Below are 22,213 nucleotides of genomic sequence, written 5' to 3'. Positions count from 1 at the left end.
TCAACCAGATCGAGAGACTCAAGCTCACAACCACAGGCCGAGCAATTCTCCGACGCACAGGATACGCAGCCAATCTAGAACACGACGGAGAACGCAAGGAAAAGATCACATCGAAGCTGCGAGAATGTCTACAAGTTCTTCAGATCCCTCGGAACATGCATCCAGAACACCATCGAGGCAGACGGCTCGCCAGGGTAAACGCCATCAGACACAAGCACCGTAACGACCCGCAGGCGCGCTACGTGGATGCAGCCAAGTATCCGGGCCGAAACGCCTTCGCCATCAGCGTCACAGACTACAGGGGGACGACACTGGCGTTGGCGACAATTATCGCCAAACGCGCAGATACAGCTGAGGCGGCCGCTATAGCACTCGCCACCCATACAAGCGAGGATGCCATAGTGGTCTTCACCGACTCTCAAACAGCGGCACGCAACTACATGAAGGGCAGGATCTCCATCAAAGCGATCAACTTACTGAAACGTGGTGATATTCCTTCCCCTTACACCTGCGTCATGTGGGTTCCGGGACACGAGGGACTCGAGGGGAATGAAGCGGCACACACCGCGGCCCGCGCAAGCATCAACCAGGCTTCCCCGCACGATATTCTAGACAGGTCCCATTCACCCAAATCAGAGGAGGAAACGGAAACAATGCCGTTAACTTACCAAGCACTGCTACAACACTATCGGCTTGGACGCAGGGTCTCCCCTCCACCACATCCAAAACTAACAAGAAACGAAGGCACCGACTACAGGCGACTCCAGAGCAATACCTTTACCCATGGAAGCTTACTGCATCATTTCCACCCGACGCTATACAGTTACATCTGTCCACACTGCAACGTGCCAGACACCCTGGCGCACCTCCTCATGCAATGCAAGAACGCCCGAGCAAATATCACAGCGCCCCAACTAATAGCAACAGACGCAGACCCAAACCTCCTCGCTGAAATGTGGGAGACTGCGATCTCCAAGCCGGACCTGGTCGACCAGCGCGAACTCGTCGCCCAGGCCCGGAGGGCGATCCAAGCCAGAGGGTTCCTGGAATAAGGGACCCTCCCACCTCGAATGACAAATCACTACTTCAAATAAAAGTTTATTTCTCTCTCTCTCGTGCAATGGTTCAAAAGCTAACTTTAAGCCCTCCATCGCCGCTTAATAAGCTTTCTTTTTTCAACCATTACTGCATCTGTACTACTTTAGTTTGTAATGGTTACCAGGTTCAAATTTTACCTGTATGCGGGAGCCCAGTGGCTATGGCGTTCCACTGCTGAGCTCGAGATCGCAAAGTTCGATGGCGTTCGCGGCGGCCGCATTCCGCTGGTTCTGGAATGCGAAGAGGTTTGGTTACCATGCACCCTGTGCACCTTAAGTAACCCCAGTCCCAAAGGGTCAAAATCATCAGGATCCCCTCTACTACGGCGTGCCTCGTCACCCGAACGTTGTTTTGGTACGTGAAAACCCCAAATCAAAAGAAATGATACGTGCATTCCTTTAGTACGCAGCACTCTCGTCTATAATGACAGTGATCCTGATGTTCGCAAAAGGAAATAAATAAACAGAAATTATCAGCTGAGGGCTTCCTAGTTTTGCATTATCCTTCGGTAATCGCTCAGTACAGTTCGCTCTCAACCTGCAGAGTGACACTGGTGGATCAGCAGTGTCGGCGGCGGAGAGCGGCCGCTTCTATCTGGTCGGCCTGCTGTCTTACTCCACGTCATTCGCTCTCAACCTGCAGAGTGACACTGGTGGAGCAGCAGTGGCGGCGGCGGTGAGCGGCCGCTTCTACCTGGTCGGCCTGCTGTCTTACTCCACATCATGCGCCAACCTGGGAGGCCGCGTCTACCCGAGCATCTACACCCGCGTGGACGTTTTCTCATCGTGGATCGGCGGGTCACTGAATTCTGTCGAAAACTACAAGGCACTTCGCGAATGAGCGCATCGATGAAGTATAGCCACGCCATGTGTGGTGCTGTGACTAGAATAAATCTTTAAAGCGGGAATGTCTTTCGGCGAGTTGGAGACACGTATTTAAGTTCGCAATAGGCCCACTCACAGAGACGAAGAAATAGCAGATGCGAAAGGCAGAGAGGCGAAAGGTAAGTTAAGCCTACCCTATTTGTCACCCGACACTGTAGAAAGGCAAAGCGGAAAAGCAACGCAGAGAAGTGAAGCCAACGCACAGAAAAGCAGCGAGACGGCAAGGAAAACACGTACACAGAGGCGTTTATCTAGGACGCTTAAACGAAGGAGATTGACAAGCGCCTTCATGTATGACGACCGCTAAAGACGCCTTTCAGGGGATGAGATTCCGATCACGGCGGAAGTGCGAATTGTACTGCACACGGCATAGACCTACCGTACCGGCCATAAGCCTCCTTCCACGTGCGACCCCCAAGTTAGTCGCCCTTGGCACCGATTACTGAAATTGGTGCCTATTTTAAGCTATAATGGCTAATACCAAAAAAAAAGGTACGGAAGAAGACCTTTCAAAATTTCGCGACAGTTACATCGGAAGTGTTTTGTTGCCAACTAGTGTGTACGTACTGATCAGGTAGCGTGCTGCGCAAAATACAGCAACAGCGGAGGCAGAGATAGGACACGGGCGCTGTGTCTTATTTCTCCATCCGCTCTTCTTGATGTATATTGCGCAGCACGTTACTTGTTCAGCTGTTGGGACTGTTGTTCTTTCCGCTCTTGTAGTTTCTTCACAACATTTCGCGTCCTTCCACATCCTCAACATAAAATCAATGAATTTCATCGCGATGTTGAAGAACTGTGAGCTCGAAAGTAGTGCCGACCCCAGAATTTCTTCTAAATAAGTACGACTCTCGAACGCAGGCTTATTCACTAGTATTTTACTTGTAGCAGGAATGCTGCTTAATGGCGCCGGCGGTTTCTCAAAATTATCTTAGTTCAGAAAAGAACGCTTGCTCAGTCGTTCTTTGCATGCACATGTCAAGAATGAAACTTCGATTGGCCACTCTGTGTTTGTGGTTTCTCCCAGTTCGTGTTTTCTTTTTATTATCCTCGAGCGAAGAAAATGACATGTTCACAGGGCGCAGTATCCGAGGTAGCAGATCAACTGAAAATGAAACACGGGTCATGCGTCCCTCATTCAACGAGATGATTTTCGATCACAGCCAGTATTTCCGCTTGACACTTCACAAGCCTTTTACCGTTTAGCGGTCGAAGCAGCGCCGCAACTGTCTTTCCGAAATGTCCCGCTGCGTCATCCGCATCGATGCTCTGCTCAACGGCACGTGCTATTCTGGCGAGAGACTGGGTTTGCGCCCACAATTCGTACGGCGACGTACTGGACTCGGGCTCCCCTGGCCGCCTAGAGTTTTCAGCCGACCACAGGCGCGATGGCGTGGGCGCCGGTTCGGGGTCACGTCGTCGCTTGGAACTTTCCGGCTGAGACTGAACAACTTCGGGTGACGATGCGCGGGTACTCGCGACTGAGCTACCGCCCAGTATGTGGAACTGCTGGCTCTCGTCTCCATAGTCATCGGGCAGCAGAACCTCCTCGAAGCCTTCCTGGGCCTGCAACAACGCAAGAAAGCGTTAAAAAGAGCTCCGTAATGCAAACTTCTGGCGTTATAATAGGCGCATGAACATGACAATCAACAGTACAGAAGGTTCCTGCCTCCTTAACTATAGTGCGATGTCATTACGCATAAAGAGAGGGGAATGCTGTAGGGCTTTGCCTGAGATAAACAAATGGCTAGAGTTAGTTTTTCATTTCTGCTAGAGCTCACCGCTCCACCGACAGATTACCGCTGTGGGCGCTCGACAATCGGACGGGCACCGATGACAATTTATCAGGTGAATTGATGACAATTTATCATATGAGTGGGCAGTGTCCCTACCTAAACATCATCTGGTACGTTGGCTTCGGGCTTCCTGACGCAATTAAAAAAATACACAGGCTTGGGAATAGAATAGAAGGTCGGTCTACAGGTCGTTGATTCATAATTAACTGCCACGCAATAGAGAGACACAGGACAGAATGGAGGTGAACACACAAAGCGATTACTCACGAATGAGCTTTATTTTCAAATACATAAGAAACAAACTAACAAGCAAGCGTGGAATTGTACATACAAATCTACATGGACGCGCTACATGCAAATCTATGCATGCGTGCTAGTGTTTCCTTTGTTTATGCCCTATGGCTTTCTCTTGTGCTTAAGCAATATACTTGGGAGCTTCCTTGCCTAGGAATTCTGTGAAAATAAATGGAAACAGAAGAAGTACAAACTCGAAAAAAATTTCTACGTTCTCCTCATAGCGAGGTTTGGTTCTTAAGAAAGAAAAAAAAAACATGCTTGACCAACTAGCCCCGCCACATGTTCTGATTAAAAAAAAAAGATAACATCGAGGCTTAGTGTTGCGCTCGAACCTCTCGGGTGGTATTCCAACCCTGCGCCGCCGCGACGCGTTTGCGCGCCATAGCACGCAAGACAGCTCCTGCTGGGTAGAAGAAACAGTGCCCTGACAGCTACCAGGCGTCTCACAACGCTGGCTTGATGAACAGCGTCATCCATGGTCTTGCAGTCCTCACATCTCAATGCGGCACGATATGAGAGCGATGGAGTCTTTGGCGATAGTCAGCGTCCAGCCAAACATCCAATAAAGCCAGCTTGATGCTTACTGCTCATATTCACAGCATACACACAGAAGCTCAGTAGTAACGCTACAGTGTTTATAATGTGCCTGCTGACAACGCTCATGCCTTCAGTGGAACGCAGACCGCTGCCCTTGCTTCACTCCTCACACGATTGAGCCTTGACGGAGCGCCCACTTTGCTTCATCCGTTTTGCAGCCAAACACGCACACTGCTCATCTCTGGAGACCTTTTAACACTCCTCGAGCGACCTGCGCATACGCTGTTGGAGGGCAGCATGAAAACGGCGGCGGGGTGGGTGTGTGCATGCGGCTGGAGTGGCCGTATAGTTTTTCCCGCCATAAAAAAATTCAGATCTGAGTCTTTACGTTCTGGAGATCATTGCCTGATTATGAGGCACAGCCGTATAGTTGGGAACTCCAGAGTAATTTGGGCCACTTGGTGATCACTAACGGGCACCCAAGGCAAGATTTTTGTATTTCACCCACATCGGAATGCGGTCGCAGTGGCTGGGATTTGATCTCCTGCTTAACAGCGCTACGCCGTATCCGCTAAGCCACCACGGCGGGTGCTATAGGAATGAAATCATACCGGTCATTATGTTCTTGCCGTGAAAGGAACGCCTTGTACAGAGCAACCAAGCATAGCTGCTAAAACTGCATGCAGACTTTCTCAACGCAAACTAACAGTCTAAGAGGATGAGTGTTTTCAACTCCTGGCTCCTTCGTTCGGTACCCGTAAACGCCTTGCGCCCAGAACCAACGCCTCCTAGAAGCACAAGGCCGGTGCACTTCGATCCGTGACGTCATGCTACTTTGCCCGACTGCCATAGAATCCAGTGGGGGCGCTTCCGAGTAAGCCACGGTGATTTTGACATCCCCGCATCCATAATGCCAGGCTTGCCATTAGAAATTTCAGTCCAAGTACCATGACGTCATGATGCAGAGTACACAGCCCTGCGATCTATGAGGCGCTGCCAGAGCTCAGACAGTCCTCAGCAGAAACAGTAGAACCACGGTCTTTGGCCAGTGACACCGCTCGGAGAGAGCACATGATCCCCAGCATCTGACGCACGCGAGAGCCGACGAAGGAATCCCGATGCCATTGCGGCTACACAGTTCTCGTTGACTAAAGGCACATTCGCACCGAAAGCGGAGCGTTTAAGCCGACTAGCGGATTTTCAAAGCGGCGAGGAGGCGAGCGCCCGCGCCGCCGGGAAGGCGGGGCATCTCGAAATTTCTTTAGCATGGATGGATGGATGGATGGAAGGTAGGAGCGTCCCCTTTGAAACGGGGTGATGGCAGTTGCCACCATGCTCAGCTATTTATTTTGCCTTTTATTTTTGTTTACCAATTTCGCAATTTTTGTTTACCGCAATTTCAGGGACGTGCCGCCATCTCGCGGCACTCTGGGTTCGTACGCGCACTTTCAATATTTTTTTCATCGTGGGTTGGTGCGCTCCCGTCCGATATCTACTTCTGCAAACTGATGAGCTCAGACGAAGAAGACGAGATCGTTGGCATTTTACTCGCCACTTGTCTAGTCGCTTTTTCAAGATCTGTTACAGCGCAACACAAGACAAAGACAAAAAAAGGTATAAAGCGACGACACGGCGCCGTGTCGTCGTTTTATACCTTCTTTTGTCCTTGTTTTGTGTTGCGCTGTAACAGACCTTACTATGAATGGTAACAACTGGCCCAACTTGCCGTTTTGATGCTTTTCAAGAACAGAAGCGAAAAGCCCAGAGAAAGACATTCGTTTACATTCGTTCACCACCGCTTCCGCCGTGTCGGGTTCTGATTGGCTGCGGCCAAAGCGGCCAACTTGTCCGCGCGGAAAAAATCAGTCCGTGCGCGATCCGGCCAAGCGGATCCGCTTGTCCGCTCCGCCTTCGGTGTAAACGTGCCTTAAAGGTGTGGCCAATGCGTGCGTTATTGCACACGTGGCGGTGCTGCCAATGGGCAGGAGGTGGCGCCACGTCATGACTGTCTGAAATGAGTGTATGAAATAAAAAGCCCTATAAAAATAACTTTGAATGGAAGTGCGCTGAGCGGCTCTTCGACATATGAACTCCTCGCGGGCAAGCGAGCGCGTTGAGACGCTTGGCGCGTTTTGATTTGGCCTTCCGAGGTGCAGTTAGAACGCAGGCGAGACGTTGCGCGGACAGAAAACGCACAGAAAAAGAAAAGACATTTCACCAAACGAACTATAGTGCTTGCGCATTCCCACATGCAAATAATCTTAAATGTCTCTGCCAATTTATTTATTATATAAGAGGTTACGCCATGGAAGCATGCGTCGACAAGAGGCTAGAACACCGTTAGGAATTTCTCGCGGTCAAGCGAGCTTGTCGAGATGCCTGGCGCGTTTCGATTTAGCCGCTCCGACAGGCTGAAACATTGCAATTATTCGTGATTATGCGTGTTCATAGCGTCCTGTGCATTTATACGAGTACAAAATTCTTTGAAATCTAGGGCAATGACGGCAGACAAAACGTAATGAAAAAGCCACAAGAATGTTTCAGACCACAAGCACGAAGTTCAGCCAAATTCGTGTACCTTGATTGTCATTTTTTCAGTATGCCGCTCCCCAAGAAACTGCTCAGAGACGAAAAACGGATACCCCAAAATGGGGCGAAAAGACTTGTACGAAACGCAGCCCATACGGAGGTACGGTTACAAGACCGACGAGAGCTGGCGCGGGCAATGTACGCACGGAAAACGCAAGCAATCAGAGAATTGCGTCCGCTGCAACAGACAAAAGCTTCTCAAGGGTGCGCTTTTAAACTCAGGTTAGCACATCATCATCATCATCGGCCTCGTTACGCCCACTGCAAGGCAAAGGCCTCTCCCATACTTCTCCAACTACCCCGGTCATGTAGTATTGCGGCCATGTCGTCCCTGCAAACTTCTTAATCTCATCCGCCCACCTAACTTTCGGCCGACCCCTGCTACGCTTCTCTTCCCTTGGAATCCAGTCTGCAACCCTTAATGACCATCAGTTATCTTCCCTCCTCATTACATGTCCTGCCCATGCCCATTTCTTTTTCTTGATTTTAACTAAGATGTCATTACCTCGCGTTTGTTCCCTCACCCAATCTGCTCTTTTCTTATCCCTTAACATTACACCCATAATTCTTCTTTCCATAGCTCGTTGCGTCGTCCTCAATTTAAGTAGAACCCTTTTCGTAAGACTCCAGGTTTCTGCCCCGTACGTGAGTACTGGTAATACACAGCTGTTATACACTTTACATATGCACATATTAGCACACCGGCGTGCAAATATTCGAGAAAGAAAAGGACTATAACCACCTTTCTTTGATTGACCAACCACAATACTGGTTGTGAAAACGAGTTTAATGGAGAAATCGTCATAGTCTGCGTAGTATTCCTTGGAGTTGCTTGTCTCTTAATATGCGGGCGTCTTGGATTCAAGGGTAGATTATAAACTTCATATGTAATGATTCCAAACAATGCTACGCACTTAATGACTATTCCCCTGTGGAGTTTCTGCCCCGATTTTTTTTTTGTCAACAAATCGAGCATCGATCTTGAGTCTGAGCGGGTTGAATGTCTGGGCTGATGAAGCTCGTCAGAAGATAGAAAACATTTACATAGCCCTTAAGCTCCCTGAGTGCTTGTCACGCTTCCCAACAACCACAGCTTTCTTTCGGATGCGCAGAGGCCAGCGCCATCTAGCTGGTGTTGTTGCAAGCTACCGAGCACTCCGCACCGCTCTATGAATGGTAGAAACGCTGGAAAAGGGGTTTGTGTTTGAGTTTTGGTGTAACAGAATTGTGTTTTCTCGTATATTCAAATTACAATCCGACGCCATCACGTATGTAGGTTGTGTTTAGGTCGTACTTTACAATTTTTCTGGCGCGTTTTACTTGGAGGAAATCAATTATCTCAGCAACGCCTCTGTGCCACGCGGAGGGCCTACGGGACTGTGGTTCAGATTGATTTTTGTGTACTTGTATTCTTTTTGCGAAACTATGTCTGACGCAAGAAGCCGTCTCTTGTCGAAATAAACTTTTTCTAAACACCACAGAATTTTTTCCCGACAGGGGCGCTTAACGCTATCCTGTTAAAAGGATTGCCAGCTCCACACAAAGGTCGAAGCATTGACCGAGGTAGCAAGGTACAGCGTTCCACTTGAACTCCTAGGAAGGGTTTTTTCACTCTACGTGGGTGCGACATACTGGCGCGACGCAACAAGCAAGTCAACTGCAGCGAGCCAGAGGGAACAGAAGCCTGATACCTACCAGGCATATCGCAACGCAGGCGTGATTAGGAGTCCCGCAAGCGACGTTGGAGGCGTCGCACCTCGATAGCGCACGAGAGAATGCTGACGGGAAACTGTGGGCGTCAGTCAGTGCCCAGTGAAATACTAGAAAACGTGAGCTTGAAGTTTACTGGCCGTACCGATCAGGATCAGTACATGCGCACAGCAGGTCAGCAGGAACACCGGTGTGCTTGCGCACGCGTGCGAGCAGCGCTCATGCGAGCATTGCCTATGTAACGAAACGCATTCCGGGTCTTTAAAGACCCCCTAACACTCCGCGCGTGAGCGGCGCATGCGCCATCGATCGCGGGACAGCAGACCAACGCCGCCGACGAAGACGGCGCCACGACCGCATGTTCAATTGCTATCGCAATAAAACGAGTTCTCCGTCCCCTCAAAAGCGGTCATTCTCTGTGTCGTATTCCCTGTACATGTATCGTCCTCAGTATTTCGAGGGCAATTACGTTAACCCTGTACGTTAGATTTTTTGTAATAAGAAAAGTAATCTAAACACCATATGCAGAAACGGGAAGGACGCGCCAGTACAGCAAAAGGCCTCTGTGCCTCGGACTATACAAAAAAAATTTTAAACAAAACTTTGGAGCAGCTTGGGCAACGGCCAAATTCGCGGAAGACGCCCTGCGCCAAGCTTATTTGCGCTCATGTTCCACAAGTTAACCATCCAACCTGTATGTCGCCATTTAACCTCCAATATTTGAGTACGCGCAGCCCTCTCTCAACCAGGGATAGCACATGCTTGCCGAGCCACGTCAGGATGACCCTTCATACTTGTAAATCAAGCGTTATGAGCCGCATAAATAGAAATTCTTGAAGGCCATAACATGTTTGAGTGCGAAGTCCGCCACTTTCAATTATAATTATTAGAGAGGAAAAAGCTCTTCATTGAATGTCCATAGATTCTTGCGTTAGAGATGTGTCCTCAGGCATGCTACTATGCACAGCGAAGGAGATGAGGATTCAGTGGTTCTGGAAAATGAAAAAAAAAAAAAAAAAACTACACTACGGACACAGTTCATTCCCGGACTGCACATGTTTCCATCCCCATCGTCATTTGACACAGAATCCACTCTGATTACTCATTGAAGCAGGTTTCACGACATTCCTTGCACGGAATGTACTGGGAATTGTTTCCCATTTAGAATGCTACATCATGCTACATTATAATACTCTACTATAATTTGTAACACTGCATTACGCTTTATTACCACCACTCTGGAGTGTTTGCGCAATATGTGCCGCTAGTTTAGATGCACGGAGGAAACAACAGGCAGAAAACGAACAAACGAGACATGCTTCGCGTATGCTCTTTTTCGGTCTGCAGTTTCCTGCACGCTGCTTTTGTGCATGCGCTCTTAGCTCGTAGAAATCCTTGTAGTTCCATCATCCCCATTGATACTTGTCTGATCTGACGTCTCCCGTGTGAACGGCCTAAGCCCAATTCTGAAGGTCGCTGTTCATCATCGTGTTGATTCAATACCTTCGCTCAGATGCATCATCCTATAAGGACTGTGTGGCGCACAATTGCAAGGCCAAGAGATGCCGCAACCGGATGCACAGACGTGATCATCACCAACACGTAACGGTGGGGCGCTTGAGGGAAGTGAATAATGAGTGTTGTCCGAAACGTTCTGTGCACGCTTCCTCCCTCACAAATGGGGGATCGTCCGGGATTGCAATAGATAAAGTTCTCGAGGAGGTTGTGCAATATCTGGTCAACCAGACAGCCCATCCAGAGTGAACAGGTCGCCTCCCTGTTGCGGCGACGAGTGATGGCAGCTACAGTGACTACCACGTCAGTAGGCCCGGTCGCAGTGTCGGAGCCGCCTTCTGTGATTTCCATGCCATACGTCAAAAGAGAGTCACCGAGTTTCTCGGGTTTCAACGACCTACAGTCGCTGGAGGTGTTCCTCGAACGTTTCAAGAACTTTTGCCTGGTGTCGGGAATTGACACAGCCTAAAGGCTCAGTAACGGGGTGCCGGTTGTCTTCGAGGGCTGTGCTAAGCTGTCGTGACGCGTTGTCGGCGTTTTCACCACATGCAAAGAATTCACGGCGCAGAGTTCGCTTCAATCGATTCGAAACGCCGCCTGAAGGAAGACCTCCAACAACGCACCCACAATCCAGAGGAGAACCTGAAGGAGTTCAGCTACGTAATATCAGCATACTACGACTGCACCGGTGAAACCGTACCAGAAGAAGAAAAGCTCCAGCGCGAAATAAACCTGCCGCTACAAAACCACGCAGAACGGTCAACATTTACGGCCTTGAAGGAGCTCGCGACGGAGCCAGATGGCTTGGTAGAAAGAGCATCGCGGCGATGGCTGTACATATCACCGCCACCACCATCAAATCAGGTTGCAAGGCATCTGGCATTCCGACCGCACGGGGCAGCCGCTAACGCTCTCGGACCGCAGCCTATGTCGGTGATTGTCACTATGGCGCTACTACGCCTATCACAATTTTTTTTTTCGGATCGCGCAGCAGTCCAACCGCCCTATCTTCGGGATCACATTCGTCCAGCCTCCACTGTCCTCACGCTGACGCAGCCGATGGCTCACGCCTTGCAACCGGCCACTCGTTGGCAGCGGCCCAACACACGAATCCACTGCCAGCGCTGCAGAGTGATCGGCCATGTTGGCCGCCATTGCGCCACGTGTAGTCAAAAAGCGCCGCCCAGGTGTTTTCAGTACCATCAACTGGGGCACGTGCGGGCTGAATGCCCAGAGAATCAGTACTTGGGAAACATGCGACGGTATGGATGCTACGCCAGCGGGCACCTACAACAGCACTCTCCAGGTTACGACTACTGCCGGCAGAAAGGAACCCCTTCTCGATATGCACATCGGAGCAACTCCATTCCAGGCGCTCGTTGACGCGGGCTTTCGTGTCAGCCTTCTGGGACAACAAGCCACGTTGACCGTTGAAACCCCAGGAGCCAGCCATAAAAGAGAGGTACGCACACTCTGCGTAGTCACGGGCTGGTCCCAATCTACTACCTCGCTCCGATGCAAGATGTACTGAGCGGCAGGCCCCCGCCGATAGTGTTTCTTGTGTGCGTCCGATCTCTGTAAAGACGTCGTACTCGGGATGGACTTCCTGACAAGTACCGCAATATGGCTCTTTATTGCACTTGTAGGTTCGACAATTGGGACTGAACCGCTGTGCATGGTACCCTTCGTCAACGGAAGAGCAGCAAGAGTTAAAGGGTAGCTAGATAGCGAAGAATCCTGCGACCTGCAAGCAATCTTTGCCGATCAACCTGAGCTTATGGTCAACTCTGAAGTCCCGACAGCCACCGACCCTGCTCATATGGCGGCTTAGGTGAATGTACATCTATGTGCGGCGCAAGCGCTTGAGGTCTTCAGCCTAATTATTACAATTACCCCTGTGCGTACGACATTTGCTGAACATGGAATTGACACTGGGGCAGCCTACATGTAAGTTGCAAGCTTTGCTTTTCAATGCTAAGAAACATGCCATTATGGATGACTGCCTCCGTGATCACCTAGAGCAAAAACTCATCGCTCGAGCACCAGTCAGTAGACCAGTGCTCCCGATGGCGGCTTCCGCCTCTGCCATCGATTATCGACGACTGAATAGCCGAACAAAGGTTCCTGCTTATCCCATGCCCAGGACCGAGTGGCTCTTGGCACAGTTGAGCCAAGCACAATGGTTTTCAGATTTTGATGTTCGCAAGAGGTTTGTACTAGATTCCAGTGTGCGAACAGTATTACTGCAAGACCACATTTATCTGCCACCAGGGCAGCTTCAAATTCATTAGGATGCCCTTCGGAGTGGCGGGCGGGCCAGCAACCTTCGAAACACTGATGGACGACGTTTTGGATGGTAGAAATAACAAACCTGAAAATGGCATTACTCAACGAAATCCTGGTTTATTCAGACACCTTGGATAATCACGTGAAACATATTCGATGTGTACTGGAGCGTATCAGAGCAGCACGCTTGACGATTAACCCAGACGAGATCCTACTCTGTCACCATTCACTCAAGTCCTTTGGACATATTTCACCTGGGCGGTGTAGATAGACCTCATGAAAACAAAGTGCTTGATGTGTTTCACTACCCTCGATCATCAAGCAACAGTCAAACAACTGCAACCGTTTCTCGGCCTCGCGGGGTATTAGCGAAGCTTTATATTTGTATTTTCTCTCACAGCCCAACCCCTAAGTAGTCTTCGAAGAAAGATGCACCCTGCAAGTGAACCAACCACAAAAAAGCGCATTCCCGTCTAAAGCAATCCCTGGGCCATGATGCCGTAGTGAACCTCCTTGACCTCAACCGGCCTTTTGTGGTAAAGACAGATGACAGTGATATCAGAATAGCAGCTGTGCTACTTCAGCCAAGCCTTGAGGAATTGAGACCTGTTTCAAATATAAGCAAGGCCTTCACCGAGCGGAAAAGCAGTACAGTGTTACGGAATGGGAATTCCTGATAGTGATCTGGACAGTCGATAAATTCAGGCTTTACCTCTAATTCACGGAATTCGAAATACATTGTGACCATTCTTCTCTGTCATGGATGTTTCATGCAGATCAAGCCTCGTCAAGAGTCAAGCGGTGGGTCCTCAGGTTGGAAGGTAATAACTGCGAGATCAAACACAGAGGGGGACCTGCTAACAATCCAGCAGATCCCCTTAGGAGAGTTTCCTTGAACTGTCCAGATACCCCAAGCTAGACTCCACCTAAAGCACTGTTACCGATTACCGTCCAAGAGCCTGAGCAACACATCCCGTTCAAGACAATTACCACTCCACCTATGAGAGACAATGTTACTCTTCTGAACAATATAGAACGCCTGATTGAGCAGCTAGGTCGTGATCCACTGTTCGCTAAACTGAAAAGCGTCAAGCAAGGCACAACGCTCACAGAGAACAACAACCCATAGTCACGCCTAATTAAGGACTTGGCTTCTTCGACAGAACTGGAGTGTTCTGGGTTGTTCGTTCATCACAGAGGAAACGAAAAGGTGCTTTGGCTACCGGTGCATAGTGGACTCCGGTGCCGAAAATGGCGCACGACCAGCCGAGCAGTGCACATGTACCTTTTTCAAGACATTGCAGCATGCTTCCTCTCGCTTTGTTTGGCAGGGTATGCGAACAGACGTATCTGAATATGTCACATGATGAAAAGTTTACCAGCGCTCCAAGGCAAATCGCCAACGGCCAGCAGGCCTCATGAGCAGCCAGTGGGCCAATGCACCGATGGAGGCACTAGGTGTAGATGTCATTGGACTGTTACCAATCACACCACGGCTCCACCAGTACATGCTGGTGGTGGTTGACAAGTTCACGAGGTTCACAAAGTATACTGCATTGCTTCGTGTACGAGTCGCTAATAGACAAAATATCGTCGAGTCTATGCGGCAAGTCTTCTACCGGCAGGGCGTGCCAGAAGCAATGTCCCTCTACAACGGGCGTCTCAGAAGGGCGCTTCAGAAGGGCCTCCTAAAGGAAACGGGCATAAAACACCGCCAAACCGTGCTTTACCACTCCGCTGGACAGATCATAAAACGCCACAACGGTACAGTGGAAGAATGCTTAATGAACTACTCCTCAAACCAGAGGGAGTGGGACTCTCACATCCGCGAATTGCCCTTGCTCTCCGCAGCGCACAAAGCATTGTGACAGGGTTCAGACACCGGTCGGCCATCGTAAGGCGCCAGCGGCGCGTCAGCGAATAGCGCCGCGAACAGCAGAAGCCTGGCGGCATGTGAGCAGAAGTAGAAGCCTTCACTAGCATGTGAAGCAGACGACGGGACGAAGATGCTCATGGTGCTTCCAGTGATTTCGCACTGCACGTTTTAAGGTCTGACGTACCGGAAAAGGAATTTTCCTATGTCTGCTTTTGAGAAAGGTGGCCACTTGCGCGAGGCAGGCCGCATTTATTACGCAAGGCAAGTATAAAGTTGAAAGCTAGTGCAAATAGCGATGCAAATGCACCCCACCAATAGAGCACACCGGGGCAAGCTAGGACGTTCATATCCAGCATTTATGTCCCAGACGTTATTTTCTGTGCACGTTAACACCGTCGCGTACTTAATTATCTAAATAGGGAAAGATCACTAAGAAAACTGACCGATTATTTATGGAAAATGTACAATATGCACACGTACCATATGTATGAAAAACAAAAGTCTACTTGTCGAAACGATGGGGTCCGCTTTTACCCTGTTCTCCTTTTGCTCATACCGTTGGGTATGTATCATGGAGTCACTGGGTGTGCCACTGGGAATGTGCCCCAGCAGCCAACGGGCATCTGCCGTTCGTGAATGAACCATTTTTGACGTCAAGTTGGGTCACTGCAAGTATCACAACACCATCGCAACTACACGGCGACGTTCACGTAATGCGTTTCTTCATGAATGCAAGAATGCCGCCCCCTACCGTTCTGTAGTGTACGCGCTTTGTTCGTGCTTGTCTCCCTTTCTTTCTATCTCCCCCTTCCACTCTGTTTCTCTTTTTATCCCTCTTAACCCTTCCCCCTGCGCAGGGTAGCCAACCGGAACTACCTCTGGTTAACCTCCCTGCCTTTCTCTGCATTATTTTCTCTCTCTCTCTCTTCATGAAAATGAGGGTCGGTGTCGACGTTGTGGTTTCTTTTTTTCGACTTCGAAAAGGTGCGTTCTTGCCAAAAATGGCCTTCATGATCGCGTTTGTGCCCTTTCAGGGCTTTGCATGGGAGATATTGAGCCAAAAGGCTTTCGCTCTTGCTGAAGCGGTGCGCGAAGAGTGTTCTGATTTTGTCGTTCATCAAACAATGACGAAGTATTTATTAGAAGAATATAAAGATTGCCAGAGTGACCGCAGTGGTCATGAGCGATTACATTTTGATTTGCGCGTGTATTATTCGGCTCCAGCAGCAGTGTGTGCCGTTCGATCAGTAGCCGCAAGGACGGTGGGGATCATACCCTTGATGCAACACAGCAGCTCAGTGTACCAACCGTATACGCAGGGTACAGTAGAGCACATCTTTATAAAACAGAGCGAACTGTAAGCTCTGTCCCTGTTGCGTGCGCTGCGCGACTATCATGAAGGATTTAGGACGCCCCAAGCACTTCGTCATAAAGGCGTTAGACTGTATTACACTTCTTTAACATGATTGGCACGTATGCGTCGCCTCTCACATAGCAGTAGCTACATCACTTGCGTGCACTCTGGCTTCCACTCGCCCACTAGAATGAATGACTTTCTGCCTTGCGTCACGATCAGGAGCGTATCAGTTTATCCCATTCTCGCCTAATGGCAGCGAATGCTTTGGGACACTGTAAAACTGCACCCCCCGCCTTTGGGGTGGGCTGTCATTCCCCAGTCCTTTTCCTATAGTTGAACGCTACAAAATGCTGCGAGACATTGTACTGTCTTCAGGTTAGGCTCAGGTTGTGCCATTTCTTTAGGGAGTAGAAAATTCGCTGTCGATTACAATTCTCCCTAATGCGAAACCTGTAAGGGTTTTCAATTCGCGATATAGTGGCCGGCGCGGAAAATCTGTCTCAGGTGGCCTTTTCCAAACGGAGTGAAATGTGGCGCGGCTGCCTCGCTAAGCGAGAGACCGCGAGGCAGCGCGTGGGTTACGCGTGGGCGCGATTCACAGCAGCCGCCATGCAGCACTTTGGTTCTATATATCGTAGTGATCGACACGCTCTCCGCATGCCATCGGTGAACAGACGACTACGCACTACTCTGGCGCCATAACGTAGGACTCGTCGCCGCAGAGCCCCTGTTCGCCATACCCGCCTCCTCCGCCTTCTGGTTAAGCTGCACCATCCTCCTCCGCTTTCCTCTTCGAACTTTCATTGCTATCGCCTTCTTTCATGTCCCGCTGCACTCCGCGTTGGCTCTTTCATGCTTCGCTGTATACTTGTTCGCTCGGTTACGCCGATGCCAACGGTCAACGCAGGAATGAGCGCCTAAAAGCTGTGCTCTAAAGTTATGGACAAAGAAAAGGAGGCGCACGTCTCCCTTCTTTGTTTTTTTGAGCAGACTTGCCGATTGCACATGTGCCGATAAGTTCCTGTTCCCCGTCTGTAGAAATTATATTTATCTTTGCAATGCTTCGCATTCTTAATATCTTAGAAACTAATCCACTCTTCAGTCATGGTCCGTTTCACACAGCTTAGCACGATGAGAGCCGCCGGTGGCGGCAAGTGTGAACACACAGGTGCGTTTGCGAACAGAAATCAGTTATGTACCGGATGCAACTAGAGTTAGGAAGCGCGAGGAAAGAAATATATACCCCAAAAAGGAAGACTGGTGCACTGATATGACGGCAAAATGGCTTATACAAATCTGAGTGTTCACCTTCGTAGCCCTAGCTCCGGAGCCGTTATAGCTGCGGAGACGAAGACAGGCAATTCCCGTGGGACACGAAGCTCTTGCGTATGAACGGCTCCTTTATTAATGTTCGAACTGCTAGATCAATTGCTGCGCACTGTACATTTTCGTTGGAAATGTACAGCGCTCAGCAATTGAAACGCACTATTCGGTGCATGCGTCTGCCACCGTCTTTTTTCTTTTCTGCGCCACAGGTGAGCTTAGGTGATTGCCGTGAGACCAAATGCAGTCACAATGCGTCACATAAGTTCTCGCACTCATTGTATGCCCCGATGCATCAGCTCGATGTCCCCAGCACATACAGTCGGCGGATAAAGCGCCGTCGACCATGCGCTTCGAGCATCGCTTCTCGATTTCTGAGCACTGTGCGTACTGTTGCCTACAGACCGCGCGTATTCAGTCGTTCCGCAGTTCCATCTGGTGAAGCCGCGATAAAGAAAACGGTTGAAGTTAATGGCATAACTAGCTTCAGTCATGTTTCAGTAATTGTTCGTGGACTCACAAACCCATGTGTGTTCAGGAGCCCTAAGACGTAAAGTTATTCCAATCTGTTTTTATTCCAATCTCCTGACGCAAGCTCCGGGCGGTGGCCTGCAGTATTGTCTGAATACCCCAATCAAACGCTCTCCTGGTTTATACGCAGTCACTTTTTTTTTTTTTTTTCAAAGCGATTCAGATTGCTGTATCTAATTCTTATCTTATAGTTTTTCTTATCCGACAAGAGGTGAGGAGCACGCTCAAGTGGAGATGGTTTCGATGGGGCTGAGCGAACGCAGTCAAAATAGATAAACAGATGAGGAAGTTGTGCCGGCGTCTGCGATTGGTCCGCTACCCTTTACTTTGCGTGCGGTGGCTGGTCGAAAATCACGGCGGCATGCAACGGAAAGTTAAGAATACCGCTAAAGTGGATCCTCAGCAAAGATGAGTTCGCAGGGCGATGTCGCATACGTGCGGAAAGGCCTAGATAACGTAATACTGCCGGGCAAACATGTTTACTATATGCAAATAAACCCATTCTCTCGGACCGCTCCAAGTAGCCAATGCCTGAGCGATCGGCGGGCAGACATCTTCTATTCCTTTTGTAACTGGGCAGTCTCTTGCTATCGAGGAAAAAATTCAGTTTTGTTCGGCATATTAATGCATCATTAACTCGTACACGTCACTTTGTGAGTTTTCGCGGTTTTGTGATGTCGCGTGACCGACAGGCGAAGTGGGCACAGCCCGAAAACTTTTGACCAATACCAGATGGCTAGTCAGAAGTAAGATTTGTTTTTTGTTAGGCCTAAACATTGTGGACTCGTCACATCAGATGAGGAGCTATCGTGGTTTTCGCGACGTCGCGTGACAGACAGCTGAAGTGCGGGTGGCCCGAAATTTTTTTGACCGATCGTAAAGGCTGACTGCAGAATTGGAATATAAAAGTTTGGAATAGCTTTACGCTTTAGAGCCCCTGATTTGGTTTGATGAAGTATTTCAGCAACGGAAAGCTGAAAAATAAGGACGGAACATATTAAATCAACGTAGCCAGCGGCAAAGCCTGCTGCGTCCAGCCAGGTCCGGCCTGGCCGTCGCATGCCATTACATTCGTGGCACTGCCACATGAAGGCGCCACTGGTCGAAACTCCTTCTGCGCCTGGTGCCTATACATTTGCCTTCCTGTGTTACGGTCGAGAGCTGCGCACCAAGGACAACCTTGAGCAACCTGCCGCGGCCTACCTTGCCTTTCCAACGAAATTGGCCAGTGCCTTGCCCAGGTCATTCAATTAACTCAGAGACACCAAACTGCCACTTAGGCGAAACAAAAGGAATACTACGACAATCACAGGCGGTCAGTTGCCCTCACACCAGGCGACTTTGTTCTCCTGCGCAGCCATACTTTAAGTAACGCAGAAACAGGCGTCTCGTCGAATCTCGCACCAAGACGTTCAGACCCCTATAGGATTACAAAGAATGTTTGTGGTAATGACTCCCTGCTGACAGATCCAACGACAAGGCGTCGTCGCGGGATAGTCCATGCTGACCAGCTGACAGTGTATAATGAACCGCGACTAGGCATGCCCGCGACAAGTTCACGTTCTACTTGAGGGGGGAGGCGGGGTAGACGGGTAAAGACTGTGTGACGGAGACAGCAAGCGCTATGCCGAGAGATGGACGGTGAAACATCATCATCGCCCCAACGGAGCGGTGGGGCGCCTGAGGGAAGTGAAAACAGAGTGTTGTTTGAGACGGGTGCATGCTTCCGCTGCGACAGTTAACCTGTGTCGAAAAACTGTGCGAGTAATGCTCTGCTGCCACAAGCTCTGCTGAACCTGAGGTAAAGTAAATGTACGTTAGGTCGTACATTCATTACCGTTTCTGTCTCCTGCTCTTCCAGGGACTCGCTGGAAGCCTTCGTCTGCATGACGCCGCTCAAGAAGTTGTCCAAAACTCGAAAGTATCGCCACTTTCCCGTATAGGCTGCGGCCGTTTCCGGGATGCCCTTGTCGCGCATCTTCTTCCTCTCCAGGCGGTACGTTCGGCGCTTGTTCGCGAACAGCGTCCTCAGCGACTCTGGAGCAGAAAAAGCCAACATATGCCTTTTTTTCCCCACTGGCACCTCTTAAAGGAACAATCAAGGGTAACACAAAATTAGAAGACTTTGGCGAGATACTTTCGAAAGTCGCAATTTCGGTGTATTTTCCTGCAAGAGAATGGTTATAGGCAATGAAATAAAAGGGCAAAATTGGTTGTAAGCGAAGGAAATGGAGGTTTAAGTGTCCCATATTCAATTGCGTGCCCGAACTGCAGCGGCAATACGTTGTATGACGTCGCACATATCAAAGCGTTCCGGCATGCTTCGGCCATGGTCGTTAAGAAATGTTGCCAAAACTTGAGTGTTTAAAATCCCCTTTAAAATTCAACGTATTCATTAGAGAGTTTTAGAATAGGGGCCCCAATAGTTTGGGGCCCCAAAGAGCTTTGCGGGTGTTAGCGTTGGGGCACGCAGGAGTGAAGAGTTTTAGAATAGGGATTTGCGTCTGCGGATAGCGTCTTGCGCTGACAGCGCCCCTACGGCGTCAAAGAAAAGCTATCAGAAATAATTAAATAAAATATACCATTTTATGATAGGAATAGTCATTTTGACTTGCGCGTATTCGTGTTTAAATACAATTTAGAGGTTATTATGTAAGCAGCAAACAATTAGTTGCGCTTAGTTTTGTGCAAAGCAACTTTACGTGCCTTCACCAGCCAAGCTAAGCCGTATTAGGCCTATGAGCCATACAATCCACAATCAAATTCGGATTTAGCGGCGTCTAATGAATCAATCTTCATAACACACGCTAGTTGAGAGAAAGCGGTAATCGCAGTCACTTCTCCTAGCTTGCGAACTTCACGCGTTACCCCGAATCCAACCCAGTTTTATGCTAGATTAGAGCCGTGGCTTCGATGGGTGCCACCGTGTTCGCTGACGCAAAGCTTTGGGGCCGCTATTCGGGCTTCCGCTAAATCGGTGAAATAGCGTTCCCAACGGAAAACCCAAACGCAGTTTGCGTCTCGCGCATGCGCAGTGGCTTCGACGCTATTTTTTGGGGGCCCCCAAAACGTTTGGGGCCCCTATTCTTAAACTCTCTATTATTGGTTAACGTATGCTTAACGTTCATAGCGAAAGCTTAAATATTATGACATCACTGCACGGCAACATTATTGCACTCTTTCGTTCTTGTGTCCTTTCTGGATCATAACAAATTTAAACACGATATTCGAGAAGCGCATGCTACTATGCCACCTTGCCTTACCCTCCCGTTTGTTGTTACGGGGGGAGGGGTACTTTGTAAACGTCTACTATGTGGGTTGTCCATTTCAGCGCACGCTAAATTATCTTGACAGCCGGGCGGCGATAGGCACCTGTCCTACCGCCTTCGAGCTACATTCAATCAGTGTGCGCTGAAATGGACACTGCACTGAGTGCACCCTTAGATAATACCTCCACAATGACCACACGGAAACGTCCGCACGGTGATGGACACACGGCGACGGACACATGGCGACAGACATACGCCACGAAAAGTAACCGCTCAAAATAAACTACTCACAATTAAAAAAAAGTAAAAGAAAGCAGCTCGAAAACGTCCCCCCCTTCACCGCCGCAGGAAAACTAGAAAACCTGTCACGGTCAGAGCTGGGCTTCAACTGAGTAAACCTATCGTCAAAGGGCTGCAAGAACCATCGTGTATTTAGGTTAAGGTGCATGTTAAAATTCATTCGGACTCAACTATACCGTGCATTGTTATAAAACACAGTGCACTGGCGATGATATCGTTTTCAGTCATGCAATAATATATCTTAACGACCACCACTATTTGTCGAACTTCTTACGATACTTCCCAGAACAATCGCGTACCATGACAGAGGGTACAGACCCCTCTATATTTATAACTGTCATGTGAACTCTTGCAGGCGAGTTATTTCTCTGATTATGCATTATAAAAAGTTCAGTTCTAAGTATCCGAGTTATTTTATGGGCTCACTTTCACCAGACGGTGTTGATAACACATGCATATGAACAGCTTCCATAGACTTGCAAAGATGTTATTTTGTTCATAAGTACAGGGAAGGGAGAGTATAATTGCGTAAAGTAGCGTACGTCTAAGCCTGTAACGTTCTTTGTAATTTTTCTGTACTTCTAATACGCACATTAAGACCCATATGAGAGATAGCGCATCTACAATTAGCCAGATTGATCCCCTCCATGACGCGGGCACTGCTTGCACAAAGAATCGTTCAGTTGGCAATGTTACACTAGTTAACTCATATTTCTATTGATTCCATTAATAATTAACTATTGTAATTACTCTAAGTGAATGGACGTATTCGTGGAATTCGAACCACGCGATAATAAATGCATATTAATTTATTAGAAATTCCGCTAACAGCACCACTAGGTGAT

The 22,213-nt window shown here is 49.1% G+C and overlaps 2 protein-coding genes across 2 annotated transcripts in view; one reads left to right on the top strand and one right to left on the bottom strand.

The window, feature by feature from the left end:
• The window catches only part of LOC129380696 (trypsin iota-like), a 71,787-nt gene extending 69,782 nt beyond the window's left edge, over positions 1-2,005 (top strand). Inside the window, exon 8 of the mRNA XM_055062459.2 lies at positions 1,741-2,005. Coding sequence (XP_054918434.1) covers positions 1,741-1,938 — 198 coding nt within the window. The 3' untranslated portion in view covers positions 1,939-2,005. The remainder of the gene's footprint in view (positions 1-1,740) is intronic.
• A 983-nt stretch (positions 2,006-2,988) lies between these two features.
• LOC126544117 (uncharacterized) overlaps positions 2,989-22,213 on the bottom strand; it is a 32,925-nt gene continuing 13,700 nt past the window's right edge. The window contains exons 2-3 of the mRNA XM_050191343.2: positions 19,637-19,836; positions 2,989-3,548 (exon numbers count right to left, since the gene is read on the bottom strand). Coding sequence (XP_050047300.1) covers positions 3,117-3,548; positions 19,637-19,836 — 632 coding nt within the window. The 3' untranslated portion in view covers positions 2,989-3,116. The remainder of the gene's footprint in view (positions 3,549-19,636; positions 19,837-22,213) is intronic.

The sequence above is a fragment of the Dermacentor andersoni genome, chromosome 10 (assembly GCF_023375885.2).
Source record: "Dermacentor andersoni chromosome 10, qqDerAnde1_hic_scaffold, whole genome shotgun sequence".
In the NCBI taxonomy this organism is placed as follows: Eukaryota; Metazoa; Arthropoda; class Arachnida; order Ixodida; family Ixodidae; genus Dermacentor; species Dermacentor andersoni.
The sequence above is the reverse complement of the archived record's forward strand: the minus strand, read 5'-3'. Positions and strand labels throughout refer to the sequence as shown.